The sequence below is a fragment of the Chrysemys picta genome, chromosome 16 (genome assembly GCF_011386835.1).
Source record: "Chrysemys picta bellii isolate R12L10 chromosome 16, ASM1138683v2, whole genome shotgun sequence".
In the NCBI taxonomy this organism is placed as follows: Eukaryota; Metazoa; Chordata; order Testudines; family Emydidae; genus Chrysemys; species Chrysemys picta.
The window spans coordinates 23,914,971-23,932,154 of NC_088806.1; the positions used below are offsets into that span (position 1 = coordinate 23,914,971).

General features: G+C 40.0%; 1 protein-coding gene across 4 annotated transcripts in view; it reads right to left on the reverse strand.

Annotated features, from left to right (window-relative positions):
* JHY (junctional cadherin complex regulator) overlaps positions 1–16,953 on the reverse strand; it is a 31,734-nt gene extending 14,781 nt beyond the window's left edge. Inside the window, exons 1-4 of one of the 4 annotated variants that reach the window (XR_010593008.1) lie at positions 16,811–16,928; positions 12,906–13,333; positions 9,460–9,958; positions 2,412–2,522 (exon numbers count right to left, since the gene is read on the reverse strand). Coding sequence is in view for 3 of the 4 variants with exons in the window: in XM_065569129.1 (XP_065425201.1) it covers positions 2,412–2,522; positions 9,460–9,958; positions 12,906–13,243 (948 nt within the window). In the remaining variant the exon portion in view is untranslated. Of the gene's footprint in view, positions 1–2,411; positions 2,523–9,459; positions 9,959–12,905; positions 13,334–16,810 lie in introns of all 4 variants that reach the window. The other 3 variants (XM_065569129.1, XM_005303739.4, XM_065569128.1) reach the window with 3 other exon arrangements.
* Between the last annotated feature and the right edge of the window lie 231 nt (positions 16,954–17,184).

Here is a 17,184-nt window from a genome sequence, read left to right on the forward strand (position 1 = left end):
ACCATTGGAACAAACTATCAAGGGAAGTAGTGAATTCTCCATCTCTTAATTTCTCAACTTGAGACTGGATCTCTTTCTGGACAACATGCATCGGTGAAAAAGCAGGTTGTTGGACTCGGTATGGGGGTGGATGTGTGGAATTCTGTGGCCTGTCTAGATAATCTAATGGTCCCTTCTGGCCTCAAAAATCTATGAAACCTGGCGTAAAACTGGCGCAGTGAAGTAGAGAATCAGGCCGCAGGGCTTTAGCACGGGACCATAAGACTGTTGCAGACTCGGTTTTGTCCCACCTACATAGCAAGTGGTCTGTTCCATGGCAGAAATCGCTGCATAGGAAGATCCTTCAGCTGCTGGTCCCTATTGTTTTACCTCCAGCACCCTTTGAGAAAGTCACTGTTACACTTCTCCTATATTGCCAAATAGAGACCGTCATTAACTAAATCAAGATCGCAAATTTTTTTCCTACTTGTAAAAACAACTGGGAAAGAACAAGATTGTTACAGAACTCAAACACAAATGGGAATTCTCAGCTAAGGTTATCGATGAACATTGACACTTCTACTCCGGTTATTATTTTTAGACCCTAAACTGTAACAATTCAGTCTGCCCTGATAAGAAATAGGACATGACTGTGATGGCTCAGGAGCTGACCAAGGAGTGAATTGTGATTTGAGTCCTTGGTTCCCCTCTTATTCCGACAGGGAAGTGATCTATGCCAACCCTTAACTAGGGACAGATTTCTTTCCCCTTCTACTCTGTTTTAGGACTGCTTAACTCTTGTTTCTTTTTACTGCATGTTTATTTTCTTCAGACTCATAGAATATCAGGGTTGGAAGGGACCTCAAGAGGTATCTAGTCCAACCCCCTGCTCAAAGCAGGACCAACCCCAACTAAATCATCCCAGCCAGGGCTTTAGAAGAATTTTCTGCTGATACAGAGAATCAGGTGCTGTTGGCCTTATATCTGTTTGAGACTATTTTTGGTCTTATTCAGAGCATAATCTGTTTATTCTTACCCTAAACTGACTATTCCTTTCCTTATTTATGCCTAATTACATATCTTTCAAATTCTGTACTCCACTTACGATCTTCCACATTACAGCTGCATTGCTCGTTATTGTAAGGGCAAAGGAACAAAACGAATCTCTTGGTCCTTACATTCTCCTTCTCCACTATAGTCTGAGCAGCAAACTAAATTAATTATTGATGCTACCATAAATAGATAGTTTTCACATCTGTTCTAGCTGGATTCTACTTTCTCAGGTACTTCTAAAGTGCTTATGTCTTTGTCAGTGATGAAACCTGGTCTACTCTGGCCTTATTCCAAGAGGTAATTATTTCACTGCATTAGTGTGAAAGGCAGTCAGTCATCTACTAGATTTATCAATTTTAGGTAGCTTGACAGACCCTAAGGTGCACCCCCCTCCACCTGTAAACATTTTCTGTCTTAAAACATCCCCTCGATAGAGATCAGCATCCTCCCTCCCGAAAGAACACGGAATGCAACAATGAAATTAAGAAGCCCTGGTAACCCACCAAAAACAGTGAGCACTGGATGTATTAGTTTTATGGGCCAGTAGCATCATATAATCCTAAAGAGACTTGACCTTTTAAATCCAGGACTCCTTGAGACTTGGAGGTATATTGTAGATTTAATCCATCATATGGATCAAGCAGCATAATTTTTCTGCTTTCATAACTATCTTTCCTACTCTATAAATCCCCTAGCTACCTATCTAGTTGGACAGTCAGTAGGTAGTCATGGGACTTAGAGTAGGATAAATAGTTATGAAAGCAGATCCTATATGCTACTTAATCATAGAAATGTAGGCCTGGAAGGGACCTCAAGAGGTCATCTAGTCCATTTCCTCCATGCTTAATGTATGTGATGGATTTTAGTGCACAAGATTTGTAGAACAAGAAGATATTTAGGTGTATTCTCTATAGCCTATTTTACTTTGGCAACTAATTACTTTGACATTGTATTAGAGAGGTAGTTTTTTTTATATTATAGCTATCTACTTCTCTTGCAAAAATATGGTCTATTAGAGCGTAGCACTGGGAGCCAGGATTCCTAACATGTTATGTGGCCTTGGGCGAAAAACTTAATCTCTCTATACTTTGGTTTGTCCATCTGTAAAATGATTAATGCATTTACAAAGGTCTGAGGCATAACTGATGTGCCGTTTAGCACACTTTAGGTGCATTGTAAATAATTAACAGCAATGCTTGTAAGTGCTCAGAGAGCCTCAGATGAAAACCATTAAAAGAATTGTAAAATAGTAATATTAAGAAAGGAAAAAAATTAAATCTGCCATAAGTTAAATTTAGAGGTGGAAAAAAAAATCAAGAACAAGATTGTTTGCATTATAGATTCCAAAAACCAGATTCATATTCCATGCAGAAAGGAACCTTTAGTTGGTGTGACCTCTGGAGCCATTTGTCTGCAGGATCCATGGCCATGCTTTGAAAGTCAATGGCATTCTGAATAAGCCTCTCATCAGCAGTTTTAACATCTGAAACCTAAAGAAGAAAAACATATATTAAGAGCCACTAGACTTTATGCACTGGGGTAGTTCAGTGGGGCCAAGAACAGCATAAAAGATCTATGGATGGGTGGGGGGGGGAAGGGTTAAACAAGCAACAATCCGCAGGCCAGTAAATGTAAACAGTAAAATGCAGCATTATATTATTCATGGCAGGACAAAGATGGGGCCAAATAGGAACATAGGCAAAGGAAGTTCACAAACAATTCAGTATTAATAGAGACCATGGTAGCATGTCTATTAATAGGAAGGTGGTGGATGACATTCTGAGCACTTTCAAAGAGAACAGAGGGAAGGAAAGTTGCATACAGTAGTAACTTCTACTCATAGCAGAAGCTAATAGATGACCAAGCTGCCCAATATATGTAAGGTAGATACCTCTAATACAGGCAGAAGAAAGCCAACTACACATCCATCACTGCCATGCAGACAGTGAGCACTGCACTAAAACAGTCATGGGAGGCCATACATCATAGCAAAGCCTAGACCAATGCAGTTATTCATCAAGTACAGAAAGCACTATAAATCAAAACTACCATATATATTCGTTCATAAGCCGAATATTTTTGGTAAAAAAGTGACGCATCAAAGAGCAGGGGTCTGCTTATAAATGGGTCTACACCAAAATTTGATGATTTTAAACTCTGTGGAATCATTGAACATCTAATACATTGTCGGTTGCTTGCATCTGAAGAAGTGAGGTTCTTACCCACGAAAGTTTATGCTCCCAATACTTCTGTTAGTCTTAAAGGTGCCAGAGGGACCCTCTGTTGCTTTTTACAGATTCAGACTAACACGGCTACCCCTCTGATACTTGTCGGTTTGTTTACCTGGAGCGTCTGCAGGCATGGAGCCCCTCAGCTCCCTGTGGCCACGGTTTGCCGTTTCCAGCCAATGGCTCCAGCTGAGGGGCTCCACGCCTGCAGATGCTCCAAGTAAACAAAACGTCCCGACCCGCTAGCTAAGCACCACTGATGACTGGGTGTGGCTAATTTGGGAAAGGCCACAGGGAGAAGATGTCTGTGACCAATGGAACTACTAACTATGCAAACTTGAGCTCAGATCATTAATGACTGTCTCTTTTCCATGCAACCAGTCAGCATCCTAGCTGGAAGAAGAGCACAGATAGCAGTAGTGGCTGGGGCGCTTATAACAGCATGGCAATCCAAACAGCATAGTTAAGGGACAACTACACCAAACTTGTTCAGGGAGTAGGCCATCTGGATTACAGTGGAGCTGCCTAAGGCCAATGACCCAAACAATGAAGTGAGTACTAGGTATCCACAAACTTGGTATATAGGGCAAATCACTTGAAATTAGGAAGCATTCATATGGGTGGTGTTCTCAGGTAAAATACCTGACGGTTATACCAGGGTGCTGTGTACAAGTGAAATGCCTAGTTTAATGCTCTGGGCTTATATCTAAACCACTCACACACATGCTCTACGGAAAGACTATGCAGCTCCCATAGATTGCAGAGGAATGCCCAGCAGATACTCAGCACCTGAGGAAGCTGTATGAGTCAAGCTACAGTTTCTTAAGAACTGGATACTGACGTATTGCCCTCAGGCCAGCCTCTCTCTGGACTAACAGCAAATGCTTTGTATCCCACCAGTGATCCACAGAGCCCAGTATGAGAACAGCTGACACAGGTAATATGCTGTAGCCAGGTCTATGCAGATAACTGTGTCAGCTGCTATGAACTGAAATGAATTTACACTAGTGGGGTGGAGCTCTTACTGCTGATATTTCAGGTGAGGCATATTGCTGCAAATGGTAATGAAAGAGTCTACTAGCTCTTCTTACAGGAAAGAAGTTAACAAATTAAGAAGACTCTTCATAGGTTTTCTTCTCCACAGCAGACAGAGAAACACAGCTGTTTCATTGGTAAGATGTTTTTGGTGGAACCCACTGACTCACTGCATTGATAGTTTACTGGGCAGGTAAAGCATACTTCTACATTATCTCTTTGAAAGAGGAACAGGACACAACCTCTGCCAGCATTTTTTTGTGAACTATTCTATTAATACCAATCAAATTGAGAAAATGATCAAATGAAATTGCATTTTGAGCATCATAAGCTGTGTAATGTCTATTCTGTTAAATTGAGGCCCATAATTGCTTCTCTACTGAAAAGATACAACAAAGACAGCAATCATGGCATGTCATTATCCCAGACTAGAAAACCGGCCTTTGCAGTGAGGACTTCAAAGGCTTGTGGTTCTCGAATTGCATTTGGCTGCTATTGTTGAAGCGCAGGCAATCTTGATTAGGTGTTTACACTGAGGTAAGGCGCAGTGCACAGAGAGTCTGAGTGCCTTGGTCTAGAGCCATTAAAAAATTGTACATTATGTTCCTCGCTTTGAAGTAAGAGGTTTGTAGGGAGGAAAGCAACTCATATTGAGTACAGCTGAGCTAGATTGGGCAGCTACTTCTCTTTCTCTGAAAGAAACTCATCATCAGGTTCTTAGAGAATCAGGCAGCACTGCAAAAAAGTTGATGCTTTATAAAATGCTATATGAATTAATGAACATACATATCAGCCCATAAGCACGCATTTGTAGTATGTTTGGGTGTATATATAGCCCACAGATCTAATGGGCTGTGAATCTTACAGTAACTTGGAATAAGGATTCTTTGGTATCAAACATAGTAAGTTTTTATAGAGATGATTTAGTGAAATTACATGAAAAGCGCTCTATATTTTAATGCAACATTTTATACCCGCTATACTTCACTGTTAACTGTGTTGCTAACAGTTATGACTGTTCTAACTTGCTGAAAAGTGGAAAACGATCCAGTTTATAAAGATAACATCCAGAGCATGTGTTCTGGATGCTGACACAGATATCCAAGACGCTATTTTTTGTATACTCCTCATCATTCTCTAATGCCAATTATCCATTTCTTAACTATTCTCATTTAGTCACCTCAGTTAACTGATTAACTTACCTGCCTTGACTGTCCAATTCAGTTTGCAGAACTTTAAGATGAATGATGTTTCAGAGAGGCACCAGACCACCTTTGATTGTTTGCTGATTCCTAGCCTGCTGACAATACTGATACTTCTATAAAGGGCCTTATTTTCTGTGGCTTTGGGCCCAATGTACATCACAGTAAATAAAGAGCAACTCCACTGTAGTCAGTGTAGTTACACTGTTGTAAAACAGGCATACGTGAAGACCGAATCAAGGTTTTTGTTTCTTCTGTTGTAAAAATACATCTTAACGCACACTAACAATCTAATCCGTGTTTTTTTCCCTTCTTTTTCAGGGGTTTCCCTCACATTTTTTTCAACCCTTCAAAGGCTCCATGGTACAGCAAGGATGGCTGGATGCCATTCCTTTAGAGCAGGGGTCGGCAACCTTTCAGAAGTGGTGTGCCGAGTCTTCATTTATTCACTCTAATTTAAGGTTTCACCTGCCAGTAATACATTTTAATGTTTTTAGAAGGTCTCTTTCTATAAGTCTATAATATATAACTAAACTATTAGTTGTATGTAAACTATTGTTGTATGTAAAGTAAATAGGGTTTTTAAAATGTTTAAGAAGCTTCATTTAAAATTAAATTAAAATGCAGAGCCCCCCCGGACCGGTGGCCAGGACCCGGGCAGTGTGAGTGTCACTGCAAATCAGCTCGTGTGCCGCCTTCGGCACATGTGCCATAGGTTGCCTACCCCTGCTTTAGAGAATGTTAGACTTGTTCATTTATTTAGCCAGTGAGGATCCAATGGAAAGTGATATGGCCCTCCCAGCTTGGCTAGAAATCACTGTAATTCATAATGGCCAATTCTCCTTCCACCTATTCTGAAATATAAGCTAATGAAAATCAGTATCTCTGCATCATCTCCTTGACCTCAAAGCCACAAATATACCTGAGTAGATATCTGATTATCTAAACTTTTAACTCCAGACTAAAAAAAAAAAAAATTTGACACAAACTCTCAGTTCAAAGAAAATTTTCTAATCATTACCTCAGCTCAGCTACTCAGTTCAGATACATCAATACATTATCATCCAGTACTTTTCAATCTACTGGTTAACCTGAAGGGATCTATCTTTTCCACTCCATCTCACATCCCTATATAATAACCATACAAGCAATGTTTAGGATGCGCCTGCACCAGGACATGGGCTGTTTGGAAAGCGCCAGGCACATTTTGGGCATTGCTGTTATAAAAACAACAAATTCCTTACACTGCCATGGCCTCAAAAACTAAACCCATCTGGGATTAATTACTTTGACATTTTTGGACCTTTCATTTTTCAGGTGGATGTGTTTTGCAGAACAGGCTTTTTCTCTCTTGTTTGTTTTTTTCCTGCATTTTAGGGTACTCCGTGATATGTTAATACACACAAAATGCCAGATTCGGCTCTGTCGCAGCCATGTTAATCCAGAGTAATTCCACTGTATCGCTATTTTAACTGTGGACAGAGCCTGGCCCACAATGTCTTGTCCCAAAGGTGGATATTTTTAACTACCTCTACCTTTCTAGTCCATGTATCTCCTAAAGAAAATGCTTAACATGACAATAAATAAAAGAATGCTGACTGCTCATTAGCCTAATCGTAGTAGTCTCATTTACTTTGTGCTTGCCTTGTTGTTATCCCTAATCCGTTACTTACGGGCTCCAATTCTGCACTCAAGCATAGAGCCCCACTGAAGTCAAAGGGAGTCCGCGCGCGCGCACACACACACATTATTGCAGGATCAGGGCTCTAGATTATAATCTCTTTGATATAACAAGACATAGTCGCTGCACCAATGTTCAGCCTCTAGCACAATTAAGTCCCAATCCTTGATTAGGACCTCCAGGTGCTACCACAATAATACCAATACTACTTACTAATAATATGTGATGCTAGGCATAGCCTACAAATATATTTTCAGAATTTCAAAATGTTAGATCAACATAAACTTTAATTAGCCTTAATCTAAATTAATAATGTTTGCCATCAACTGAATTATAGATGGAAAAACAAGTGCTCTTAATATCTCTTCTAGCAAAGAGCTTGTCCCCTATTCCACTGTTGTAATACATACAGCAGGTGCCCTCTAGTGTTTGCATCAGTTGTTCATTAGCCTTTTAGAATGATACATAATTTACAATGGAAGGTCTCACTAGCCAGCTTTGTCAATTACAGCGAAAGCTGTGGCGTAACTTTTTATGTTGTAACTTCCATTTTCACATTATTCTATGAGTTGTAGCCATGTCTGACCCAGGACATTAGAGAGACAAGGTGGGTGAGGTAATATCTTTTACTGGCTCTGTGTAGCTTTCAAGCCTGTCTCTCTCACCAACAGAAGTTGGTCCAATAAAAGATATTACCTCACCCACCTTGTCTTGCTAATCTTCACATTATGTAACAGCTGGATAGTGCGGTATTGCATTGTAATCCAGTACATTTAACAAACATTTTCAAAAGTATCTCCTAATGTTGGTTGTTTCAATTTTGAGAACAGAACTTGAGAAAACTAGGCCCTTCATTTCCAAGGGATTGTTGTGCCAGCAGCTTCCACTGATTTAAAATAGAGTTGCAAATGCTCAGCAAACCTGAAAATCAAGCTTGAGGTGTCTGTTTGGACACACAAAATCTGGCCCCTTCACGGTTAGCAGATACTCTTGGAAACACGTGGGCCTAAATGTCACTGAGTAAATGTGTGAATGCATCCACCCAGACTGCACCGTATCTATACCCTTTTCTCTGATTTTTCAAGCTGCATACAATATAAATTGTATTTTTTGTTGTGATCAGAGTAATTGGAAAGTTGCAACTACAAGCTTTTTATACTGTTAAGAGGATCAGTTTTTTGATTCTTTCAAAACTATTGTATTCTCAGGGTTCTACCATTAGCTGTAATTTTTCTTTCATGCTGCAACACTGCTGTTTAACACCCATAAGGAAACAAGTGAGTACATTATTAGTAGAGCACATAATTAACAAAATCATGTAAGCTAAGCCAAACAACTCCAGTGCAGAACAAAATGAATCAATTAAGATGTGATGAAGAATCATATCAAGTAAGATGGAAAATTTTATCACTTTATTACCAAGTAAAACTAAATTAAAATTAAGAGTTATAAAACAAATAAGGGTGGGGGAGTTTATTATTAAGATAGCTTCATGCAAAATGTTGAAATCTTACAAATAGTTCTGGGCTCATTATCCAAGAGACCACGTCTCCCCTTCTGTTCTGTCAGAGCTATTGAGATCCTCTAGGGCAATGTGGTCACTGGTCCCTGGAACTTGCTTTTCAAGACTGACTGCAGGGCATTCTTAACTGACAGCCCTTGCTACTGGGAACTTGCTCCCAAGACACACAATCCTGAATCTCGTAACCATCAAAGATCAGGCTTTTAGCTAATGTACCTAACGTAATCAATTTGCATTGGCACAAAAAAGTTTTTTGTCCAAATCAGGGCATGGATTTGATTCCTCCATTGCGATGCCTCTAAAATTCAAGTCCTGGCCTCTGTTGCATAGATGAGCTTGGAGAAAATGGCATGAGGAACCTCTTTTCTGGCCTTCCTCTCACTGAACCCCTGTATGATAGCAGAGCAGTATTCCTACCTACTGTTCAACTGAATACTAAGAGTAAGGCTTGGCTTCTGCACCGACAGCAGGTGACATAGCCAGCTTTCTAGAAGCCATAGCACAACTGGGGGCCATTGATAAGCTACAACTGGGAATATGAACACCACAGAACACTATCATCCTATCAAGGGCAGGGAAGATACACAGCCCAAATGGTTTCTTTCATCACTTGTGCTATGGACAAACATGTGATTGAAGGAAATCCAGGAATCACTCTGCAAAACCAAGAGATTTAGTAGGTGTGCCCCTTTAATCAGTGGCCCATCCACTTAATTCATAACCTGCCAGGAGATGTTCTAAATAAAATGCATTACCCACCTGGCCTTGATGAACTTCCTCTTGCTTTCTACTGTGCAGATGAAGATAAGAATCCTGTTTTTGTGTAGCTAATCCCAAAGTAAGTTTATTTTTTTCCACAAAGTCTTTTTTTGCTCTCTGTTGCTGAACTTCTACAGATCGAGGAGAAAAAACATCACTGTATGTACCTGAACTGTGTTTGTATTGACAATCATCTGCTGATAGCTCTCCTTTTGTATGCAATCTAAAAGGTACACTGCTTATCCCAACAGGTTGACCATCAAGGCTTAACAATTCTGTATCAAATGCAGAAGATGCATTTTGTCTTTCTACCAGCTGGTAATTTTCCTCCAAGATGTCCTTGGAAGAGAGGTAAGATGAGTCCTGAGAGGAGCCCTGTGGGATTTTCTCAGCAACGTGGTGTCTTCTATTCACTTCAGAAAATTTTGTTCCCTCTTTATTGCTCTTCCAGTTGGGATTGTATCTTAGGTTACAGTATCTGTCCGCAGGTTGCTGTTTGCTATGAAAACCAGAAGAGAAATATTAATATTTTAAAAAGAGAAAAACCATTCAGCACTTTGAATAAGTTATATCTAACCAATTTAATATTCCAGCCTTTGCCCACACGTGTGTACACCCTGACACATGTGAGCAGTTCTATTGAGTTTAATGAGACCATTTGTGTGTAAAGTTTCTCGTGCATGAGACCATTTTTAGGATTAGGGCCCCAACAGTTGCACTGAACTTGAGCCGAAGATCCACAAAGAGCACCTTCTTTATCTTTAATTTTAATTAGCATTAAATGCTAATGAGTCTTAAAACTAACAAATCTGAGCAAGGAATACAACATTTTCCTTATATAAATTCATCATGGCACGAACAGGGGGGGGGGAGAGAGGAACACCCAGAAAATGCAATTATAAAAATGCAACAACTACTTTTTTCAATTGTCCAGTAAAATTTCATTTAAGAGGGCATAAATTATGAGGCAATAATTCCTGTTTATCTTCCATAGAAAATTCCAGTCACTCCCCAGGGTCTCTGCTCTCTGAGGAAAAGTGCTATTCCAATTAACATTGGTCCCTCACGAGTACTGGATACCTAAGAGGGAACAGCCTATAGATTTTATGGTATTATCTCCATTCACTACCATGCAATGCCAAGATATGTACTTTACTATTTTAATAGAGCTTTCCCAAAAGTCTTGTGTAGAATACAGATAGTTCTGTTCCTCTTTCGTCTCAACTACGTCATGCACCCATGTGAAAAAGCCCCAGACCAAAAAAGAAATTTAAAGAGAGAGAGAGAGAGAGGAGTAATCTAAAGTGTTGATCAGCAGTATCTTAACTGGCATATATGAACTACATTTTAGGGACAGTTGTCCAGAAAGTGGGTTTTTCAACAGTCTCTTAAGAAGTCAGGCACACAACTCTTACTGGCTTTCAAGCCATGGTTCTAAGCAACCTATTGGCCTGCTGAACTCTATAGAATCTGTAACAATTAAATTTTAAAGCATCTACTCAACATTTATTAACACTTTCTAAACTAGTTACAAATGTACAAATATAAAGTGTGATCTAAATAACAAATGGACTCTAGTTCTATATCGATGCTTTTAGTTTCAGAGCACTGTCAGTGACCTGATATACTTTGTGCTTGAAATTAGTGTTTCAATCCCTGACAATTTATACCAATGAAGTAACAACAGCAGTCTTAAAACATCATTATTATTCATAAATGTAAATCATATGCAAGAATAAATGTCTATTTTGAAACAACATAAGCACAAAAATATGTAATATTCTGCTAAAAACAATCACTCAAATAACAAAATATGATTCCAAAGAGTCCTATTGTGTTGAAATGTGTGCACAGCGGCTTGATTGTATTATGTAGTCCAGGTCACCACACTGGAACAAAATGAGCGTGAAGAGCTCCTTCATCTCTAATCATCTGTAGACAAAACACACACCTCTTATTCCTCCCCCCCATTTGATATAAAGGTTAGATGGACTCTGTATTCAACACTTCTGTTGATGAGCAGACAACAGATGCAGGGTTTCCTCTTCAAATTCCTAGGTTAGTAATGGATGTAGAGAGGAGGTTTCATATGCATATACTATGATATTTGCTCCAGTTAATGGACTGTATTTGAGTACTTACTGTGATAACTTCAAACAAAATAAAATAAAATTTCCATTTAATGAAGAGCCTCATATTCAGCATAGTATTCAGTCAAAAAATTACTAAAATTAGAGCATGTTTCTAGCACAATTAACATCCTTTGCACTCGCAATAAAATGTTCAGTAACTGGCCATTTTGCCTGTTGAGGAGGTGAATAAAAGCACGCTATTAATCATTTAGCCTTCATTTGTTTGCCACTTTATTTTAAGTAGACAGTTAGATTGAAATGGCACATTATTATTGCTTCAGGTTTAATTTAATTCTCTTAAACACAACAATTATTCCCAATTTATACAGCATTAAACCTTTTATGCATATGACAGCATATTCAATTTTATTTTATGTATAAAGTTAATGCTTTTGTAAGAATGTGTGAGGATGACAGACAGTCTGCTGGAATTTTTAATTTAGCATTTATATAGTTACTGGATAAAAATGCATCTATTCAACCCTCCAGTTTTTCAATATTGTTTTAAACATAAGTTTTCTAATAGAAGTGCAGCTAACCAAAGTGATTAAAAAATCACTATCTGAATGTAAAAGTGAAACATGCATTTCTTAAATTATTCAGAAAGAAGCCCCATCCTATCAAGTGCATAGAAAAGGACAACAGTCACCAACTATCAGTTTTGAACAAGTACCCAGTCTGTTATGGTAAGTGCTTTAAGGCTTGATCCAAAGGCCATTCAAGTTAGTGGGACTCCTTCCACTGACTTAAGTGGACTTTGGATAAAGCTCATAGAGAAGAATGGATGTCTATTTTACTGGGCCTATAGCAGCAGAAAATTATCACTCCTCCACGTCAGCTCAGCTGTTCTGGCTGGCACTGTGGATGAGCAGAGGCAAGGCTTGGCTCATTTCCCCACACTCCTGCCCACCTACTTTGAGGGCAAGTAAGTGGGTATGAAGCACCCACCTACTTTTGCACTCCCAAAACCAATGTCTAGGTAGCTTATACAGGGGTGTAAGGCAGGTTCTGACTTCCTCAAATGGGAGTGTAGTCAGTGCAAGCTACAATCTAGCCCTCAGTGAACAAAGAATGGTTGCTCTCCCTTCTTTTCTAAAGAATCCAAGTTGTACAGCACAATACATTTCAAAACACATCGCCCTGAATTCACATTCACAGTAAGGCCTGGTCTACATACAGTCTTTGTGCCAATTTAACTATTTCTATTAGATAGGTGTAAGTTACATTTATGCCCACTTTAATGCACTACTTGAATGGCTTAGCACAAGAACAGTCAGGCCTATCATAGCTATATACTAAAAATACATGCCTTACCTTTCATTATGTTTTCCATAATCTTTTCCATTTGAAAACTGTACTTTGTCATAATTTGCTCCTTCTGAATCATTCAGACTTTTCTCCTCCAGACTATCTTCATCTAAGCTGTCATTCTCCAGCTCATCAGAAGACTGGCCTACCAGTACTTCATTTTCATAAATCCGTTTTTGAAGTTCTAACTGATATTGTATCTCTTGAGTAAGGCTTTCAGAATCAGACTCCTGAGAGTCATGCACACTTGGATGCCAGTTGCCGTCACTTAAAGATGGTCCTTTTAAATTAGTATGATGACCATGTGGCTGGATTAATACTCTTTGAGATAAACTATTATTCATGTTGCAAATGTGTAGAAAGGAAAGAGTGGAAAAATATGATTCAGATGTGAAGAATTCATTCCATATTTTGTGCTGCAGTGTAGACCAGACCTGTATTTAGGAAATATGAGACTAAATGCAAACAAACAATTTGTTCACTGAAATAGTCAATAACAGTTATGTTTGTTAAATATTTAGATGAGTCCTATCAAATTATTTACACAGTCAGTAGCATTGTGGGCAGACTCAGAATTTGATCCTGCAAAGCTGATGCTCTCCTGTATTTATAAATGCTTCAGGGAGCGTGTCTGCCACTCACACTCAGTAGTATTTTGTGCAATAGGAAATCAATGACACTAAGGCCCTGATAATGCCAACGCTTATACATGTGGTTACTTTACTATTGTTAATAGTCCCGTTCAAAATCCCGGGACTACTACTGGTAGTAAAGTTAAGCATGAGTCAAGTGTTCACAAGATTAGGGCCTAAATGTGTAGTAAATTACTACTTGGCATGAGTAAGTGTGGCAAAATAGGGCCTTTAATCGTTATAAAAATGGCAGCGACAATTCACTTATCCCTAAAATAATAAATCTGTGTATACATATTATCAGGGAAATAAAGTTAAGGCAACAGATTATAGTTGTTCTATCATATGTTCTACATTAGTGGTCTTATTTAAACCCTGTTGGAGATCTATAGCTATATCCCTCTAGATATAAGTGCAGGACAAAGAATATTTACTTTAAAAAATTGTCAATATATTTTTGTAATATATTTATATGTTAACAGACGAGCCATGTGCAATCACTTTATATACATAAGGGATCAAACGCCTGAGTTAAAACAGTGTCAGCATTTGAAAATAGGAAACATTTGTTGACATTTTAATGCCATTTTCTTTTGTAATAGGTTACAGCAGTAGGGGAGTGCTTGATGCAGCAGGAAGAAAGTCTGTTTGTATTAAAAATGATTATTTATATAACATAAGTTTAATTTTAATGTATGGGTATAGGAAGCCATGTGTCAGTTACGTCACCGCATCAATTTTTAGTTTTCCAGAGGCAACACTTCTTATGGCATAAAATTGTTGTTCTTCATCAGGCCTTTTATTAACACACTGGATAGCTATAACTGTCCTTTGTCTGGCATGGATCATACTACATGTAATAGCAGATCTATGTTGGGAGATTATGCGTACGCTGTGGGCTAAGGAGTAATGAATCAACTAGTGTGTATAGATTTTTAAAACGATAGCTATGCTTCAGTTTTAAAGTAAAGCAGGGCTTGAAATATCCATTCACCCACTCAGTGATGAGTAAGAAACTTTCTTTGAGCTGCAGGATTTAACCCATCAATTTCTACAGAAATTAAGCATTCATTTTTAAAGTTTCTAGCTCTTACGGTTGTGAAGACAACCTTACAAATGTAAACTAATGAAAGCAAAGGTGGTCCAATGGACACGGCATGTATTGCAAGACCTGGATTCTGCTGCTAGCTCTGCCACTGAATCGGTCTGTCACTGGGCAAATTATTTCACCTATCTGTGCCTCAGTTACCTCATCTGTGAAATGAGGATGACCGTGATTTACCTTTGTAAAGTATATTGCATACTCAAAGAGACAGCACTTTAATAATTAGCACTTTTCAACCATAGATTTCAGACAGCCATTTCCATTGTTTCTCTTGCTGTACCTATTTTCTCATAGTAGAAGCAAAGTGAAATTTACAAATCTGGTCAGTATTGCTGCTTCTGTTCAGAACATTGTGGGCAGCAGTGAAACTTTCAAAAAATCAAGTCAATTTCAATCTACTGCCACTGTATAGAAAATCCACTAGCATCAGCAAAAGCAGACACTAGAGCTATTCATAGAAGAGGTGGTGACTCAAAAATAATAAAAAAAGACAGTCATTTAACTTAAGATGTGAATTTAAACTGATTTTTAGTTAAACAGGTGCAAACCCTATGTGGACATTGTTATTTTGGTTTGAGTGGCTTTTTTTTTTTTTAGTTTATATTAAATCAGTTGAGAACAGGTTGAAGATTAAATAAACTGCTTTTAAACTGAAATAAGAATGGCCTCACAGGTATTTGCACCTGTTTAACTAAAATCAATTTAAACTGTCTTTTTTTCTTTAAATGTTTGAGTCACCACCTCTTCTATGAATAGCTCTAGTGTCTGCTTTTGCTGATACTAGTAGATTTTCTATACAGTGGCAGTAGATTAAAATTGACTTGTTTTTTGAAAGTTTCACTGCTGCCCACAATGTTCTGAACAGAAGCAGCAAAACTGACCAGATTAGATGACCAATTTAATGGGATTTGACTAACACCTCAGGCTCCATTGAAAATTCCAGCTTGAATTTTTCTAATGCAGTCTGGTTAGGAGGTGTCAAGAACATTTTTCAGGCCTCAAGTACAAATTGAGGAAATATCATCTATCAAACTGAGTTTCTGTCTCTGTTCTTTATAAGTTTTCAATGCAGAGAAGATAATTTTTAAAAAAATCCTCCGTTAAACAGCCATAATTTCTACCTGCATTTTAGATTTTAAGGTCAAGGAGTTGTGTTATTATTTGGGTCTCAAACTAAAGTATCCCTTACAGTTAAGGAAATACCTATTCTTACAGGAATCTTGTCGTTTGGGGAGGAGTGCAGGGACATTTTGCATGGAGGCACCTGGAGAGAGGTTATGTAAACTCCTGGCAGGCTGGGAGTGCAATGGTTGTGGTGATGGTGGGGAATGTACAAACAGTTGCAGCCCTTTGGTTGGTGTTTTGCAACCCCTCTAACGAGGGTCTGTAATCCTTCCTAAATCCCCCTCCTGGACAGTGGTGTTGCATCATAAAATAGCACTCGCCACCCTTTCATTACTTGTTAATACATACTGTGATGAGCAAATCTGAAAAGAACAAGAAACTGAACAGAAGATATGTGCTACCCTGCTACTACCTCCTCCCAGGAATTTGCTCACCCCCCCGTCCTCTTACCCCGTGCCCGTCCTCTCTCCCAGCCCTCTTCCCCCACCCCCCAAATCCTCTCGGCCCTCTCCTTTTACCCCTCCCCCAGTCCCCTCACTTCACTCCCCAAATCCTCTCCCCTACTCCTCAAATCCTCTCTGCCCCAGTCCTCTCTCTCTCTCCACCCCCAAATCCTCTCCCCCACCTCCCTTCTACCCCTCCCCAGTCCTCTCTCCCCCTATCTTCTCTTCCCCTCATCCCACCCTATCCCCTCTACCCCTCCCCAGTCCCCTCACTTCACTCCCCAAATCCTCTCCCCTACTCCTCAAATCCTCTCTGCCCCCTCCCTCTACCTCTGCCCCAGTCCTTTCTCTCCCACCCCCCAATCCTCTCTGCCCCTCCCTTCTACCTCTGCCCCAGTCCTCTCTCTCCCACCCCCCCAATCCTCTCTGCCCCTCCCTTTTACCCCTCCCCCAGTCCTCTCTCTCCCACCCCCCAATCCTCTCTGCCCCTCCCTTTTACCCCTCCCCCAGTCCTCTCTCTCCCACCCCCCAATCCTCTCTGCCCCTCCCTTTTACCCCTCCCCCAGTTCTCTCCCCCCCCGTTTCCCCCTCGCCCCCCGCCTTCACCTGACCCTGCAGAGCAGCCTCCCCACCAGCGACGGGTGCGCAACGAGCTATTCCCGAACCCGCTCTCCGCACCCCCGGCTGCGCTGCTAGCGCAATGTCACCATGGCGGCGGTACACATACGCAAAACCCCGCCTACAATTGCACCGACCAACCGGTTTCGGGAGAGACGGGATGTCGGGGGGGCGAATGGGAGAGTCCCTCCTAAAACGTCCCCCGCCAGTCTGTGTGGTACCTTCCAGCCTGGGTGAGCTCTCCAGCTGCCCAGTGCTGAGGATGGGGTGGTGGGTGCAGTGCAGGACAGAGGGAGATGGGGGGCAGGGAAGAGGGAAGGGGAAAAGAGGAGTTGATTGGGAGGGGAGAGAGAAGAAGGAAT